The sequence below is a fragment of the Drosophila subpulchrella genome, chromosome 2L (genome assembly GCF_014743375.2).
Source record: "Drosophila subpulchrella strain 33 F10 #4 breed RU33 chromosome 2L, RU_Dsub_v1.1 Primary Assembly, whole genome shotgun sequence".
Lineage (NCBI taxonomy): Eukaryota > Metazoa > Arthropoda > Insecta > Diptera > Drosophilidae > Drosophila > Drosophila subpulchrella.
In genome coordinates, this window is record NC_050610.1 from 14,125,270 (window position 1) to 14,140,447 (window position 15,178).

At 40.2% G+C, this 15,178-nt stretch overlaps 5 protein-coding genes across 7 annotated transcripts; 4 read left to right on the forward strand and 1 right to left on the reverse strand.

Moving 5' to 3' along the window:
- Window positions 1–247: 247 nt before the first annotated feature.
- LOC119546419 (glyoxylate reductase/hydroxypyruvate reductase) lies at window positions 248–3,368 on the reverse strand. 2 transcript variants are annotated; one of them, XM_037852685.1, is made up of 5 exons: window positions 3,248–3,368; window positions 1,634–2,053; window positions 1,031–1,368; window positions 845–970; window positions 248–496 (listed from the first exon to the last, which is right to left on the reverse strand). In XM_037852685.1, exons 2-5 carry the CDS (start codon window positions 2,029–2,031, stop codon window positions 378–380), a joined length of 981 nt encoding a protein of 326 aa, XP_037708613.1. In that variant the 5' UTR covers window positions 2,032–2,053; window positions 3,248–3,368; the 3' UTR covers window positions 248–377. The 2 variants fall into 2 exon arrangements, with proteins under 2 accessions (XP_037708613.1, XP_037708612.1); XM_037852684.1 differs by lacking the exon at window positions 3,248–3,368 and adding an exon at window positions 2,197–2,336.
- Window positions 3,369–5,900: 2,532 nt separating this feature from the next.
- On the forward strand, window positions 5,901–10,309 carry LOC119546423. 2 transcript variants are annotated; one of them, XM_037852689.1, is made up of 4 exons: window positions 5,901–5,927; window positions 9,442–9,626; window positions 9,692–9,868; window positions 9,929–10,309. In XM_037852689.1, the coding sequence occupies exons 2-4, from the start codon at window positions 9,540–9,542 to the stop codon at window positions 10,106–10,108; spliced, it is 444 nt and encodes a 147-aa protein (XP_037708617.1). In that variant the 5' UTR covers window positions 5,901–5,927; window positions 9,442–9,539; the 3' UTR covers window positions 10,109–10,309. The 2 variants fall into 2 exon arrangements, with proteins under 2 accessions (XP_037708617.1, XP_037708616.1); XM_037852688.1 differs by lacking the exon at window positions 5,901–5,927 and having other exon boundaries at window positions 9,135–9,626.
- Window positions 10,310–10,969: 660 nt separating this feature from the next.
- Window positions 10,970–11,690, forward strand: LOC119546299. The gene is made up of 3 exons (XM_037852487.1): window positions 10,970–11,209; window positions 11,274–11,450; window positions 11,511–11,690. Exons 1-3 carry the CDS (start codon window positions 10,970–10,972, stop codon window positions 11,688–11,690), a joined length of 597 nt encoding a protein of 198 aa, XP_037708415.1.
- A 585-nt stretch (window positions 11,691–12,275) lies between these two features.
- Window positions 12,276–13,044, forward strand: LOC119546302. Its single transcript, XM_037852493.1, has 3 exons — window positions 12,276–12,515; window positions 12,569–12,745; window positions 12,802–13,044. Exons 1-3 carry the CDS (start codon window positions 12,276–12,278, stop codon window positions 12,979–12,981), a joined length of 597 nt encoding a protein of 198 aa, XP_037708421.1. The 3' UTR covers window positions 12,982–13,044.
- Window positions 13,045–13,187: 143 nt separating this feature from the next.
- LOC119547078 lies at window positions 13,188–15,152 on the forward strand. Its single transcript, XM_037853770.1, has 5 exons — window positions 13,188–14,018; window positions 14,168–14,340; window positions 14,405–14,493; window positions 14,589–14,900; window positions 14,957–15,152. Exons 1-5 carry the CDS (start codon window positions 13,258–13,260, stop codon window positions 15,089–15,091), a joined length of 1,470 nt encoding a protein of 489 aa, XP_037709698.1. The 5' UTR covers window positions 13,188–13,257; the 3' UTR covers window positions 15,092–15,152.
- Window positions 15,153–15,178: the final 26 nt, after the last annotated feature.

The window sequence follows — 15,178 nt, forward strand, 5'->3', positions numbered from 1 at the left end:
TTTTCCCCATTTTTTAAGAAAAATTAAGAACTAATGAAAAAACCTATAATATTAATTTTCAAACTGTGCATGATAATGCACAATGACGATAGGAGAATATTCTAGCTTAGGAAATTCCATAGTACTCAGCCATTTGATAACATCAAATAATAAGTACCCACTATTAAACACAAGGGTATCAACATTTTCTATCCCTGGAATCAATGACTAACCATATTTAAATGAAGCACTTTGCACTCGCAAACACTTGTTTTTTTAATTATAATTTTTATTTTCACATCTACCAACATGCCAAGGCCACTGGTGGCCTTTCACACTTCACTGGGCTGGCTTCCCACACCGGTTAAAGCTGAAATGCCATTTTCCATTCTAATTTCCTAGTAGGCGGGCGATAGCATGGGCTCCCCGGCCAAACCTCGGAGTACATTGTGGGCAGCAATGGTGGACATATCGGCACGGGTACGCTTCGTGGCGGATCCAATATGGGGCAGGATAACTGAAAGTTAGGAAAAAACACCGCTCGGTTAATTAAAGATACGATAAGGCAAAGCAAGATAACTAATTTTAATAAATCACCAAAAATATGAACATGAAAGGTCGACGAGGACATAAAAATATGATAAAATAAAAATAGAAAAAACCCAAACCTTTTCTTTTTGGTAACCTTCAAGAAACCTTAAAATCTCTCCCAAATACTTATAGACATTGTCAACTACTAAACAGATAAGAAGAAATCTCTATTTTGATAAGACTACCAGAATTACGAGTATTTCCCATGTGGGGGCCTTAAAAGCAAGTCACACTGATATCAATAGACCCCAATTGTTTTGATTGTCCCACTCACCGGCATTATCAAGTGTCAGCAGCTTGTCCTTGGGCGACAGAGGTTCCGGATCCGTGACGTCCAGACCAGCGGAAAAGATTCGGTTCGACTTCAGGGCCTCATAGAGGTCATCTTGGTTGACAATCTCTGCGGGGGTTAAAACATTTTAGTTTCTGTTGATATAGCCAATAGGTGTTTAAAACGTACTGCCCCTAGCAATATTGATGAGGACAGCGGTCTGCTTCATCTTGTTGAAGGCGGTGGCATTGAAGACGCCCTGAGTGTCCTTGGTCAAGGGGGAGGCGATCACGATAAAGTCACTGTCGGCCAGAAGGGTATCGAAATCGACCTTCTTGGCGTTGAACTCCTCCTCGATCTCCTTGTGAACACGACGGCGGGTGGTGTACAACACCTTGTCAATGTCGAATCCGGACAGACGCTTGGCAATAGCCTGGCCAATGCCTCCGAAGCCGTAGAAACCCACGGTGGAGTCGCGGATGTCCTGGCCAAGCAGCCAATTGAGGTGGTAGTTCTCCCACTGGTCACTGTTTAAAAAAAAAAAAATAAAAAAAATATTGTTTAAGAACTTTTATCAAAAACAGACAATAAACCAAAAAAATGGTCTATAATTATATTTTGTATGGAAATAATTTTCAAACATGTTGAAAAAATATTTTTTTTTTTTCTTTTTCTTTAAAAAATTTTTTTTTTGTTTTGGAAACGATTGTAAGTGCCATCAAAGCGTAGAAATTATAATTTTTCCAGGTGGGTACGTGGAATATTAAAAGCATTACTCAATTTAGCACTCACTTGTCGATCTTCTTGCGTCCCTCGTGGAAACGGCGACTGGCGGCGATCAGGAGACCCACTGCCAAGTCGGCGACGGCGGTGTTGAGAACAGTGGGCGTGTGTCCCAGCGGGATCTTGCGCCTCTTGACCTCCGGCACATCCACGTAATCGATGCCCGCTGACATGGTGGAAATGGACTTCAACTGGGGACCGGCAGCATCGAGGGCCTCGGCATTGAGGGGTTCATGTCCACCCCACAAAACGCCATCGACTCCACGGATTTTCTCCAGAAGTTCCGCCCTGTTGGTGGGTACACTGTGCACCTGGATGACCTCACAGTTCTGCTTGAGCAGATCGATGCCCTCCTGGGGAACCTCGGGGTGTGTCACCAGGACCTTGAAAGCCTTGCCACTGGACATGGTGCGGTTTTGACTGGGATTACTAGAAGGAAGTGAGGCATTAATATCGTTGATTGCCAGGGCCACGATCAGTGGTAACAAGAGCTGAGCTATGGATCTCATCCTAAGGCGTTGCGATCGAAGTCGAGTTTCGCAAGCAACTGAGCAAAAAAGCGGCATACGCACCCAGCTTTAAAGAGCGACGAGGACGGAAAGCCGCTGCTCCGGCTGCTGCGACCCACGATCGCAGCCGATAAACCAATGAACCTGTTCAGCATTATAATCCGCGCTCTATTTGGGTATACGCAAGCTTTCGAGCAGCTGATATCAATCTCAGTTTTCTTCTACAGCTTATAAGACGCCAAACTGGTTTAATAATTTAGCGGAAAGACGGCGGGAAAAGAAGTGATATTTAAGTTTTTATAAAGAGGGGATTCTCATAAAAACAAAGACGATGACCAAGTTATTTTAGGAACCAAAACAAGTTATGGCTTAAAATAAACTTTAAGTGAATTTCTTTCAATTCACTCTGTATAAAGATCAAATTAACAAGTCTTTACTAGTAAGTGTTAAAAAAAAAAATAATATCAACTCATTGTAACTTTTTAGGAAAAAATTAATACATATTTGGATTACAATTTAAAGACAATTATGTCAATGGTAATTTGATTATATTAACTGAGCTCTATTTAAAATTATATTTACTAGTTATGAAACACTTTGCTTCTAACAAACAATGTTCTAAGAACTTTCTCAAACACGCTCAAAGTCATTAGGGTTATTTAATCGCTATCTCAACACTTGAGGCCCCCCAAGACTTATGGCGAAATTCCGAAAACAAAACCTTCTAGATATGTTCACATCTAATCACTTCTCCACGACTCACTCAACACTTTTGACAATTTGATGCTTTTTTTGCATTGTTTATGGGGGGAATGGAAAAAACCCCGACTGAAATTTTGATATTAATTACAGTTGTGTTCAATGTCACAAAAGAACAAACTATAACTCTTAAAAGCTCTCTTAACTAAAGGGGGGTTTACAGCAGCAGCTGTCGTAAGAGAATAAATATTTTTCCAAATAATATATATTTTACACTACAAAAATTAATCTCTGTTACCAAACTCGCGCGAAGAAATAAATGAACTGAAACTTTTTTCGTGTACTCAATAAATGAAAGCTCTTTCTCTCGACCACTGCTCTTTCTTGATATATTTTCTCTTTCTTGCACTCTTACCGTGAGATCTATATAACTAGAATACTTTTCAGCTTTGCGTTTGCCGCACGACTGAATGATCGGAACCCGAAGCTTAAGCCTTATATAGACCCCACATCATATCGCAAATAAATTATCAGATCTGGAAAAAAAGTTAGTAGAAGATACTTTTTAATGAAAATTATTTTGGGGGTAAACTTAGCAGTACGGATTTTTATTAATTAAAATTTGTATGTGTTAGCGGTAAAGGGGTTTACAGATATGGTCTATTGTAGATGGATATAGATATAGATAGAAGCCCTAAAACCAACTTTTATATTCTAGAGATTAAGCATATCTTTTTATTTTCCACAATAAGATTTAATATTGGATAGAATCGATTTTTAAGGCTATCCGAAACGTTGCAAATCTCAGGTACTGTTTTTTACTCAATAAAAACATTTACATCTAAACAAATATATTATATTGGGGTTATATTAACAGCAATTCCAGTGTTATCAGCAGCATTATCAGCCGCACGATCGAAGACTCTCTTACTCTCTCTTCTGATTAGATCCGTGATTTGCCGTCCCTTTCCTTCGTTGCACACTGCGCCCTGCCTCCCCACCCCTCAGTCCGTCTCTTTCCAGCTGCTTATCTCGCTGCGTTGTTGCTGCGTTGCTTCTTATCGGTGCGAACGAGACGCAAGCGGAACTCTTTAAGGGAGTGAGCAGTTGGGAAAGCTGCGCGCCTGCTCGAAATACCAGTTGGGGACTTTTCCCATGTGCTCGCATGCAATTTCCAATTGGAATGGGCACCACCGCAGTTGGAGCCACTGGAGGAGCAGTGGAGCCATTTGGCCGGAGCTGGAGCACTGGAGGCGGTTGGAACGTTGTGGAACCTACATGCACGACCAGCACTATTTCGCAGTTTCGTACGTTTTTTTGTGAGCGGATCTGCTCAAATTTTGTCCGCAGAGCAGCAGGCGCTCAGCGATGGCCAACGCACACTCACTCACTTCGCCGCCGTCCCCTTTTTTTGTGGGGCTCTTTTTTTTTGTCTGTGTGAAAGCGGCGGCAAGAACCGTTCGCGTTGGCGTTAGCGTCGCCGTCAGTGTTGCTCCCTTGACTTGAAACTAGATAGATTTTCATTCATCCATCAAGCTACTTTAATAATTTGATTTTTATACATAGCATTGCTTATACGCAACATCAGAACTATTGCCTACTTCAAGGCAGAGATCTTATTCTCGTTAAATTCTTATGAATTATTAATAACCTTTCAGTAGTCGAAATTGTGTACTTGCATGCTATCAAAATAGTATGACTAAAGCAATTTTTATTTGCGTGAAATGAAACTTATAAATGCAAATACACATATTTAATGGGCATCAAGTATACGACAAACCAAACCCATAGCATACATTTAGGGGGCTTCTGAAGTACTGAGATTTCCCTATTTCCTTACTTAAATTTAATATCAAGTAAACCTACTTATTATTTTACAGTGTTATATGGCTGTACTGAGATTTCCCTATTTCCTTACTTAAATTGAATATCCTACCTACTTATCATTTTATAGTGTTATATGGCTGTTTAGTTTTGATAATAAGCTCTACGAATTTAGCTGTTTTCAAGCTGTCGGCAAATATAGTATCTGCTGTTTACATACATAGGTACTTATGTGGTTTTGGGGCTTTGAATAAATATATTCATATACGAATACATGGTCGCCTGCACTGAAAGTGTTGGCTCTTCCTCTTCCCTTGGAGAATTGGCCCAGACACTGCACTTTGCCTAATTGAAAGCGAAACGGAAAACACGAACCAAGTTTTTAGCGCTTGGTGCGAGGGTGGATTTTTTTGTTGTCGTGACGCTGCGTCGTGTGTGTTTGTTTGTTGTTTTTTTCGTCCCCCACTACGCTTTATTTTCTTCATGCTTTGTTCTTTTGTTTCGTGGTGATTTTCTTGCGCGCTCCAGCGGCAGAGCGTCGCATATTGTCTGCTTTTCTCGTTTTTATGCTTTCCTGTTACCAAAACACGATGCGTCATTTTGACTGACGTAACCGGGAGACAACATTCCAATTGGAGACAGCTGTCTATCAGACGCGACCGTCGTCGTTGTTATCGTTATCGGTTTCTTTTTTTTCTCGTTGTTGTTGTTGTTGCTCCCCTGGACGTCGGCGGTGGGGCGTTGTCGTTTACCGTTACGTCTGCTGCCGCCGGCATTGCCAGCGCTAAACTGCGGTTTGGCGAACAAGCAATCAGCAACGAATGACAGCAGACAGCCGCCCCACAAAGAGAGTGTGTGGGGCAGAGAGAGAGAGGCGGAAAGAGATGGAGAGGTAGCGAGGAGAGAGTAAGGCGGAGGAGTAACGGTGAAAATGTAACTGCGGCGAAAGCTGCGGAAGCTACCTCAAGTAGCCAACACTCTCGATCTCGCCTCTCCAGCATTATCTTAACCCTTCAAACGCACACTTTTAAATGGGGAATTTCAAACCCCCAAATGTAGGTTTTTAGTCTGGATCGCAAAATTTGGTAACATTGTACTGCCGGGTGTGTTTCAGAAACTACTAGTATTTAAATAACTCATGTATAAAGTAACTAAAAGTATGCTGTATAAAACGTAGTCATTTCGAATGGCTCTATCGGATTGAAAATAAATTGTGACCCACTTTTAGACCAAGTTGGTTTCTAGAATTATTTCATTAAAAACTACAAAATGTAAGTGTCTCGAAAATAAAAATGTAAAATTAAAAATAAATAAAATATTTAAAAATGTAAAAAAAAATTTTTTTAAGTTATAGAATAATTTTATAATTTAAGTTGCAATTAGTAATTATTGTATGTTTCCAAGATATGTACCTTTTTTACCACTCACCATTATTTAGTGTTAATCACCTAGCGCAAGCTTTTTCTCCACCATATCAGGGTTAAAGTCGAATGTCAAGGGCAAGTTGCAGACACCTCCTAAGCAGCATCCGCAAACATCTCCATACTGCTTGCAGCGCATTCTGCTTTCTTCATATTTGGCGACAGAGCAGCGGGAATCGCAAATGGCGACCGAGCGACAAAGCTGCAAAGCGAAGCGCCGCGCACTCCGCGCAGGCGCCTTCAGACCGCCCAACTCCGCCGCCAGCGAAGGAAAGAAACACAGAAAGATAGGGGGGCAGAGAGGGCACAAAAAAAAATGGCCGAGCGGCACCGATTTTTATAGTGTAGGCTCCCTAAAATTGACGCGCAACGTTGAGGCAGGTCCCTCTACGCGATATAACGGAACAGGCGCCCAGAGCCGCCAAGCAGCTAGAGAACCCCCACCAAAGAGAAAGAGAGAGGCCGATGGAGCCCCAAAGCAGGCAAACAGAGGCTGCGAGTGTGGTGGTGAGCCCCAAGTCGATGGCGGTGCCTACATACGTCACAGCTCTATGCATGAGTAGCGAAAGAGCAGGAGAGGAAGCATCAGTGAGCTCCACAGCGTAAGAGAGGGTGTGAGCTCCGCCACCTGATGGAGAGAGACAAAAAGAGTTGGAGAGCATAGGAGTTGATGCGCATTTGCATTTGTACATATACAGTGTACTCTCGATATAAACAACCACAATAAACTAGGTTTGCTTTTTCAATGTGTAAAAGAATTTAGATTTGTTTGATAGCCATTTGATAAACTCATCTGAAAATGTAAACGCATATTTGTATTAACTTCCATTTATAGGATGTAGTTCATTTTTATCCATTGGTTATTCTATAAATGGCATAGAATATAATAAAGGCCATCCGAAAATGATAAACCTTTGCAGTTATAAGATATTGTCAATATTAGTAACACCATTTTTAAATTTTTAAGGATTATTGCCAGCTTCAGTGATATTAAACACATTTTAAATATTTTTCTTAAATAATAAATAATAATAATAAATGAAAGCTTTTTTCGTGATACTTTGACATTTATTGTTCGATATTTCCATAAAAGCTAAATATGTAATTAATACGTCCGATTTTTGTTAGAAATCTACTATTTCTTTGATAATACTTAGGAATTCTGAAATATTAAAAAAAATGTAATACCCCAGAGGGCAAGAGAAAACGATCATATTCAACGAAGCTATATTAGTTCCTATTCATTTTCCATTCATTTTCCGAAAATTCCTATGGCAGCTACGTACATATATGCCGCCCGATATTTTCAAAATTTAATTCATAATTCTGAAACATAAAAAATATGATATTCTGAAGATTAAAAGAAATAGGTCAAAAACAGCGAAACTATAATTTTTCTAATTTGTTCCATTACTTTTGCAATCACACCTTTAAGAGGTTCATATACTATACTATATGGTTTTAGTTCTCAGTTTCACCTCAATTTACAGTTGCTCCAGTGACGAAGCTGTTGCATCAATGTTGGCTTTGCAATGTTAACATTGACTGACGTCAGGCACGGGTCGTAATTTACATGTCTCTGTTGGCTTGTTATACCCGTTACTCGTAGAGTAAAAGGGTATACTAGATTCGTCGGAAAGTATGTAACAGGCAGAAGGAAGCGTTTCCGACCCCATAAAGTATATATATTCTTGATCAGGATCACTAGCCGAGTCGATCTAGCCATGTCCGTCTGTCCGTCTGTCCGTCTGTCCGTCTGTCCGTCTGTCTGTCCGGATGAACGCTGAGATCTTGGAAACTATGAGAGCTAGGCTATTGAGATTTGGCGTGCAGATTCCTGAGCTTCTTACGCAGCGCAAGTTTGTTTCAGTAGAGTGCCACGCCCACTTTTACGCCCACAAACCGCCCAAAACTGTGGCTCCTACAGTTTTGATGCTAGAATAAAAATTTTAACTGAAATGTATTGTTCTCATCAATACCTATCGATTGACTTAAAAAAAAGTTTGCCACGCCCACTTTATCGCCCACAAACCGCCCCCAAACTTCAAAAAATCGTAAATATGAACGTGGATATCTCGGAAACTATCAAAGATATAGAATCACGGTTTCAGATTTAGATTCCGTAGCTTTGTACGCAGCGCAATTTTGATACGCGAATATGCCACGCCCACTCTAACGCCCACAAACCGCCCAAGCCTGCGGCGCCCACAATTTTCATGCTAGATACACAATTTTAACTGAACTGTATCGGTCTCGTCAATACCTATCGATTGACTAAAAAAAAAATTTGCCACGCCCACCATAACGCCCATAACGCTTAAATCTGTCTACCGCCGGTAGGTGGCGCATTTCAGTCTTGCTTTGCTGCTTGCTTATTTCCATTTCCCTTTGGTCCCTTTAGCTGAGTAACGGGTATCTGATAGTCGAGGCACTCGACTATAGCGTTCTTTCTTGTTTTTGTTGTTTCTGTAGTCACTTTGTAGTTTACAGCACATGATAATTATGGGAATGCAAGTGTTTTGTTTTTGCTGCTTGCGCGGTTGTAGAATTGGGAACGCGTCCAGGGTTAATGGAAAAAGGTGGGGGGGGGGGAGATTGGGAAATAGGTCACTCATGCCACACACACATGTATTTCAGGCTAAAGAAACAATGGTTTCTTTTGGAATACATAATAAACTATGTAATTGATTTTGACAGCGTTTTACTCTTTACAAATAGTTCAAAAGACCTGTTCAACTGACGGTATGGAAGGTTATGTTACAGAAAACTTTCCCAAATGTAAGTATTTGTAAAGATAATTTTGTTCAAGAAGAAAAATCGAAACTTGAAAATTAAAGGATGAGTTAGTATTAAATCCATAGCTAAAATGTCTACATATTACCAAAGGTAATATAAAATGTAGTGTTTTTAAGACTTAAATCATAAAATACTTTTAAGGTATATCACTTCTTCGGCTGGCAATCCTCACCCAAAACAATTTAGTTCATATCTACATATAAGTTTATTCTATATTGATTCCATATACTCTACGATCTCCACTTTATTTGATATTTTTCGTCGAAGTTATAAGCCCTCGAGTGTGAGGCTGGGTGAGGTAGCTTTTAGGTTAGAACAACGATCATTCAGCCAAATATTGTTTACTACTCAGGAATGTAATGTATATCAAAACAGGGCATTACATATCGGTAGTATTCGAGGAATGAGAAGAATTTGATGACATCCTAGATAACACTCAATGTAATGTTAGTCCGTAATTAGCTCCCATTGCCTACGCTATATAAAGCAAGATCTGTGATAATGTTGTGCACAATGTTCACAACCCTGCTGATTCTCATTGTGGGCTCGACCACAATTTTGGCCACAGACTATATCCTACTGATTGATGATCCGGACATATACACAACGTGCAAGGAAGGACCACCCGGCTTCCAAGGACTGAACGATGCCTTCGATACAAGTGAAATGTTGATTGATGTAGACCCCGACGGGATTCATGTTTCGGGGAATGTTACATCCAGATGGAGTATGTCTCGCACAGATCGAATTTCAGTAAGAGTACTCCATTTAAATCATTTCAGACTTTAAGCTGGACTTAAAAAATATTTTACTTATAGGCCAGAATGAGCGTGTTGCACTACAACCGCGGTAGTTGGGAACCGACAGTATTTAACTCCCTTACGCCGGATTTCTGCACCGCAATGTTTGATCCGAACCAGTTTTGGTTTAAGTACTGGTTCAAAAATTTTGCAAACCGTGAAGAAATGCAAGAGAAGTGCTTCTCAACGGCAGGTGTAAGTATAATAATATCGGACACTTTTAAGATTCGATTCGGAAACGAATTCTCTTTTCAGACTGTTTTAGTGTATAACCCGTTCACCGTGGTTCCGCGACTAAATAACGTCATGGGGGCTCCTTTAAAAGGACGGTATAAGGTTGTGGTATTGTTTGAAGCATTCGACGAAAGGAACCAACGAAGACCATCGCCCGTATGCTTTGAGGTCACAGGCGAAATTGAGAAAGTAAAGAATTAACAGAATAAATATGTACAATATGTAGACATGCAGAGAAATTTCTTCGATGATCAGGTATCACGGTGTTTCGCTAAATGCGGCCTATGCCAATTAATAATTGTTTTGTTGTAATCAAAATAATTTCACTGCTTACGATATTCATTTAAAAAACAAATTCTTTCTGACCCTATAAAATAAATGTATAAAAAACAGATGGGAAAATTATTGTACTGGTACTATTTACTTTAAAATGTTGAGTGGGTACCAACTTCAGGCTAAAGTGTCCCACAGTTTAGGGCGGCTTATGGGCGTTAGAATGGGGGTGGCACTTTGCTGAAACAAACTTTCTGCGTAGGAATCTGCAGAATCCGCATTCTTAATCTTTTGTAGCTTTTATAGATCGGCTCGGCTTGTGTTCTGATCATTAATATATTTACTTTATAGGTTCGGGAACGCTTCCCTTTACCTATTACACATATTCCGACGAATCTAATATACCCTTTTACGAATAACGGGTATTATTATCCCGTAATATTGGACTTTTTAGATTATTTAAATGTTTTAAAAGTTAATTGGAAAGTAAAACTACATGAAAGTAGATGAGGTGGGATTGATGTTGGATTAACGATCTTTCTGCAGAAATAATGTTACCTACTCACGTGACTAGCATTGAGCACGACAGTACTTAAAGTTAGATATTTCTGGAATTTTCAAAATTCAATGTCATGTATTTTAAAAACAGGGCACTACTGTCGCTAAAAATCATGCAATGTGAAGATTTTGATGACATCTTTGATAACACTCAACGTATTGTTAGTCCGTACTTAACTCCCATTGCCATCGCTATATAAGGCCAGATCAGAGATACTTTTGAGCATAGCAATGTTTACTACCCTGCTGTTTCTCGTTGTGGGCTCGACCACAATCTTGGCCACAGACTACCTTCTGCTGATGGATGATCCGGACATATACACGACGTGCAAGGAAGGACCCCCCGGTTCCCAAGGACTCAACGAAGCCTTCGACATAAGCGCAATGTCTGTTGATATGGACCCCGATGGGATTCATGTTTCGGGAAATATTACATCCAAATGGGATTTACCGCGCACAGATCGACTTACTGTAAGATTATTCCGTCTAAACTGATTCCAGATTTATGACTGACCTCAATGAGCTTTAATTTTAGGTCAGGATGAGTGTGTTGCACCATAATCGCGGTAGTTGGGAGCCGACAGTATTTAACAGCTACACACCGGACTTCTGCGCCACCATGTTTGATCCGAATCAGTACTGGTTTAAGTACTGGTTCAAAAATTTTGAAAACCGGGAGGAGATTCAGGAGAAGTGCCTCGCGACACCCGGTGTGAGTATAGTAATTTTTGCTTCGATACACAAAACAATTTGATTCGGATTCTTTTTTCAGACTGTACTGATGTATAACCCCTTTACTGTGGTCCCGCAAATAAACAACGTGATGGGTCCTTCTCTCAAAGGACGCTATAAAGTGGTGTTCTTGTTCGAAGCATTTAACGAAAAGGACGAACGACGACCGTCATCGGTGTGCTTTGAAATCACAGGCGAAGCAGAAAAGATCAAGAAATAATATCATAGTTGTTTAAAAAAAAGAATTCTTTTGAATAAACTTAAAAATTGTTCTCAGTTAAGAAAATTACACTAAAACTGCGTCTCATTCTACACGTAATAGATTACAGTTTAGCTTAGCTATACAAAATATATAAACAACAGATCAAACTAGATAAGTCCCGAAAACTAAATATTATTGACAAATATACTCAGTAAGGGTATACTGTCCTTCAAGCTGCATGTTTATCTTAATGTTTGGACACATCACACATTTGGTATGGTAGCCTAAGCAATATATATTTAATGATTGATGGTATCTTAACAATACAACTTTATTGACAAGCTACATTTATTTTAAGCCAGTAGAATAAATGCGGACCATAGAGAGCTCGGTATTAAAAGTCACCCTGATCAAATTACCAGCATTACATTTTAATACCTGTTTCATATTGTAGATATTAACACGAATACCTTAGAAATACCTAACATTGTTGGTTGGTGATGACATTGAAGATAATGTAATGTTAATTTGTAATTGGACCGCTAGTTTAGCCAACTTTAATGGCTATATAAAGTTGGAACATGAATATTTTGACACACTACAATGTGGGCGATTCTTCTAATTCTAGCTGTGAACTTAGTCAGCGCTTGGGCGACGGACTATAATTTGCTGGTCGAGGATCCCGATGTCTATTCCCCGTGTACTGATGGGCCGCCTGGTTCGATTAGCGTCAACGAAGCCTTTAATATGGACAATATGGTTTTCGATCAGGACGAAGATGGCATTCATATCTCAGGGAATGCCACAGTTAAATGGAGCCTTCCGCGCACCGATCGCCTTTCCGTAACTATAGGCTGCTCTAAAAAAATTGGAACTCAATCTGATTTTCATTTTAGGCCCGTTTTAGTGTTATGCATCACACCCGGGGCACCTGGGAGCCGACTGTTATAAGCCAGGTCACTCGGGACTTTTGTGCCGTCTTCTACCACAAGGATCAGTACTGGTATAAGTACTGGTTCCAAAACGCTGCCAACCTAGAGGAGATAAAAAAGAACTGCCTCGCATCAAAAGATGTGGGTATAAACATTTTTTTGTCAAGTTTTCGTCCTATAATCAATTTATATTTTAGACCGTGATGATATTCAATCCGTTTATCATGCACTTGCGATTAAATAACATCAATGGAGCTTCTTTTCGCGGTCGCTATAAAGCGGTGTTCCACATTGAAGCTTTTGACGAAAACAACAAAAGGCGCCCGACATCCCTGTGTTTCGAGTTCAGGGGAGAAATTGAAAAAGTAAAAGACTAACTATGTTTACAAAACGGTTCCTTTGGAAATAAAGAGAAATGAGAGTGTAATGTGGAAAAGCTCGATCTATGCCGTCAAAGAGCTAGAGATTATTTTTCTTCATAATTAAAAGATTATGTTCTTTTAATATTTGCAATACTTGTGTTGATAGTATAAAATAAATGTTTGTGCTTTTCGTTATAAAGTGTACTTAGGAATTACATTCAGAACAGAGTAAATATATATAACAGAATCATACAACACAATCAGTAGTAGAAAACTCAATACATAATCAGCATGACGGACAAGAAACACTTTAAAATGGCACCTGCTAACCCTATTCCTCCCCGGCAAGGCGTTGAACAAAAAAAGTACACGCCACAGGAGTACAGGGAGAAGATCAATAGCTTGTTTCCGCTTCCGCCAAGGCCTGCAGATATGTGTCACGATGAGTTCGTTAAGAAACTCCTGGAGCCATATGTATTAGAGGCCAAAAAGGAGATTCGAGCCGTTAAGATGACCAAAGATTCCGATAGCAGCTCCAGTGAGGATCCGAACGAAGCCTTCCGGGCGAAGATGTATAAGACGGACTACTCGGCTCGAGCTTCTGTCTATATGGCCAGGGCAACTCTTGGGGCCAGGATAAGTGGCAAGTCGATTCTGAGTCCCCAGCAACGCGATTCAGCGGCCATGACGACCCAAATGTTCAAGGTGCGCTTTGCCAATCTGATATCCGACTTCCGGAACGTGTGCATCATCTACCAGCTGCTGCAACTGCAGGAGATCCTCAACGTGATGCGAGAATATCCACCGGCTGGCACCAATCCCAATGACACCATCTTCAGCTGGTCCTACAAAAAGAATCTTAAACGTTTCGAACAGCAAACAAACACCGTGTATGTGGATATTCTGGAGAAGAATAAAACCGAGGCCACGCTCGATGACCTCAAGTTCTATGTAGACTTGGGGGAACTAATTGGTCTGGTGCAAGCCCTGCTTGACGATGTGATCAAGGATCGCGATCTTTGTGCCGCTCATGGCTTTATGGAACTTCTCAAGTGAGTCAGCATAAAAAGTTATTGCATACTTTTAGGTAGTCAGATACATTATGGTAAATTTATCACATTTAAACATTTGAAAAACTTTATCAACATATATAATCATGTATCTGTTATTATAAATCTTTAAATTAGAATATATACCTTAGAGACACCCAAGTGGACATCGATAAGCTTATTGCCGTGCCCTACGAGACAATAATGGCCGAACACGACTCTTTAGTCGAGGAGAATGAGAAGAAGAATCGCGTTGGAAAATTTCACAATCCCAAGTTGGCGGCCAAACAGCGCATCCTCAATAAAGAGCGATTCCAGATCGATTGTTAGTTCTTATAATCCAATTGAGCCATTTTCGCTTTAAGCTAAGTTAAAAATATTTTTTGCAGTCATGAGCCCCATAGAATCCCGCTATAGAATTAACTGGACCCGCGATAATGTGGAGCAGGGACAGTATGTTGATTATCTTCGCTGTAAGGTTTGTGCTTCTTATAACAGGGGAAGGTCTCCTTAGTTTTCCAGATACCTTTCTCTTAGTTTATCACAATATAAATTATCACTTATTTCCCTTAGGTGCTTTCCGATGAGTTGGACAAAATTGAAGACCTCACCCGCAAGGATTCGCATGTGTGGAGGAGCTGCCACTTGGAGTATGTGACCCTGATCGAGCAGTACAAGAATCGTATTAACATGGTCCAGCAGGCCTACGATGATGATATGGAAACTGCCGAAAATATGTTACAGGTCACCATCACTAAGGTGAACAAGTGCAAGGACGACCTGAGGTCATACAAAGAAAAAGTGGAGGATTTCCACGTGAAAATCCAAGAGGTGCGCGACAAGATTGCAAAAGAGGCGGAGAAGGAACGTGCTCGTCTGTCAGCGGTAAGTGAAATAAGAAACTTCAATATATTCAGATAAAAACCTTTATTTATTTAAAGGCACGGGCTTCGAAGAGAATGTCCAGGATATTGGCAAGACAAAAGGAGGAGAAAAAGGCCGCCGCCAAGCAGGCTAAGTTGGAAAAAAGACTGGCCAGGCGAAATAAAACTGAAGAACCTGCTCCAACAACTTAAATATCCCTTATCGCCACTTGACAATACAATAATGTTTATACATTAAAATTTGTTTTTATAACTTTTGGCCTACAATAAAATTTATTA

Excerpts from the sequence above, each read along its gene's own strand:
- LOC119546419 (XM_037852684.1), bottom strand. The coding sequence starts at position 2,288 with ATGCTGAACAGGTTCATTGGTTTATCGGCTGCGATCGTGGGTCGCAGC. Across the intron at positions 971-1,030 it reads CATCAATATTGCTAGGGGCA|AGATTGTCAACCAAGATGAC; the intron begins GTACGTTTTAAA and ends TAACCCCCGCAG. Across the intron at positions 497-844 it reads GCTGACACTTGATAATGCCG|TTATCCTGCCCCATATTGGA; the intron begins GTGAGTGGGACA and ends CCTAACTTTCAG.
- LOC119546423 (XM_037852688.1), top strand. The coding sequence starts at position 9,375 with ATGTTGTGCACAATGTTCACAACCCTGCTGATTCTCATTGTGGGCTCG. Across the intron at positions 9,627-9,691 it reads CTCGCACAGATCGAATTTCA|GCCAGAATGAGCGTGTTGCA; the intron begins GTAAGAGTACTC and ends TTTTACTTATAG. Across the intron at positions 9,869-9,928 it reads AGTGCTTCTCAACGGCAGGT|ACTGTTTTAGTGTATAACCC; the intron begins GTAAGTATAATA and ends TTCTCTTTTCAG.
- LOC119547078 (XM_037853770.1), top strand. The coding sequence starts at position 13,258 with ATGACGGACAAGAAACACTTTAAAATGGCACCTGCTAACCCTATTCCT. Across the intron at positions 14,019-14,167 it reads GGCTTTATGGAACTTCTCAA|AGACACCCAAGTGGACATCG; the intron begins GTGAGTCAGCAT and ends TATATACCTTAG. Across the intron at positions 14,341-14,404 it reads AGAGCGATTCCAGATCGATT|TCATGAGCCCCATAGAATCC; the intron begins GTTAGTTCTTAT and ends TATTTTTTGCAG.
- LOC119546299 (XM_037852487.1), top strand. The coding sequence starts at position 10,970 with ATGTTTACTACCCTGCTGTTTCTCGTTGTGGGCTCGACCACAATCTTG. Across the intron at positions 11,210-11,273 it reads CGCGCACAGATCGACTTACT|GTCAGGATGAGTGTGTTGCA; the intron begins GTAAGATTATTC and ends CTTTAATTTTAG. Across the intron at positions 11,451-11,510 it reads AGTGCCTCGCGACACCCGGT|ACTGTACTGATGTATAACCC; the intron begins GTGAGTATAGTA and ends TTCTTTTTTCAG.
- LOC119546302 (XM_037852493.1), top strand. The coding sequence starts at position 12,276 with ATGTGGGCGATTCTTCTAATTCTAGCTGTGAACTTAGTCAGCGCTTGG. Across the intron at positions 12,516-12,568 it reads CGCGCACCGATCGCCTTTCC|GCCCGTTTTAGTGTTATGCA; the intron begins GTAACTATAGGC and ends TTTTCATTTTAG. Across the intron at positions 12,746-12,801 it reads ACTGCCTCGCATCAAAAGAT|ACCGTGATGATATTCAATCC; the intron begins GTGGGTATAAAC and ends TTTATATTTTAG.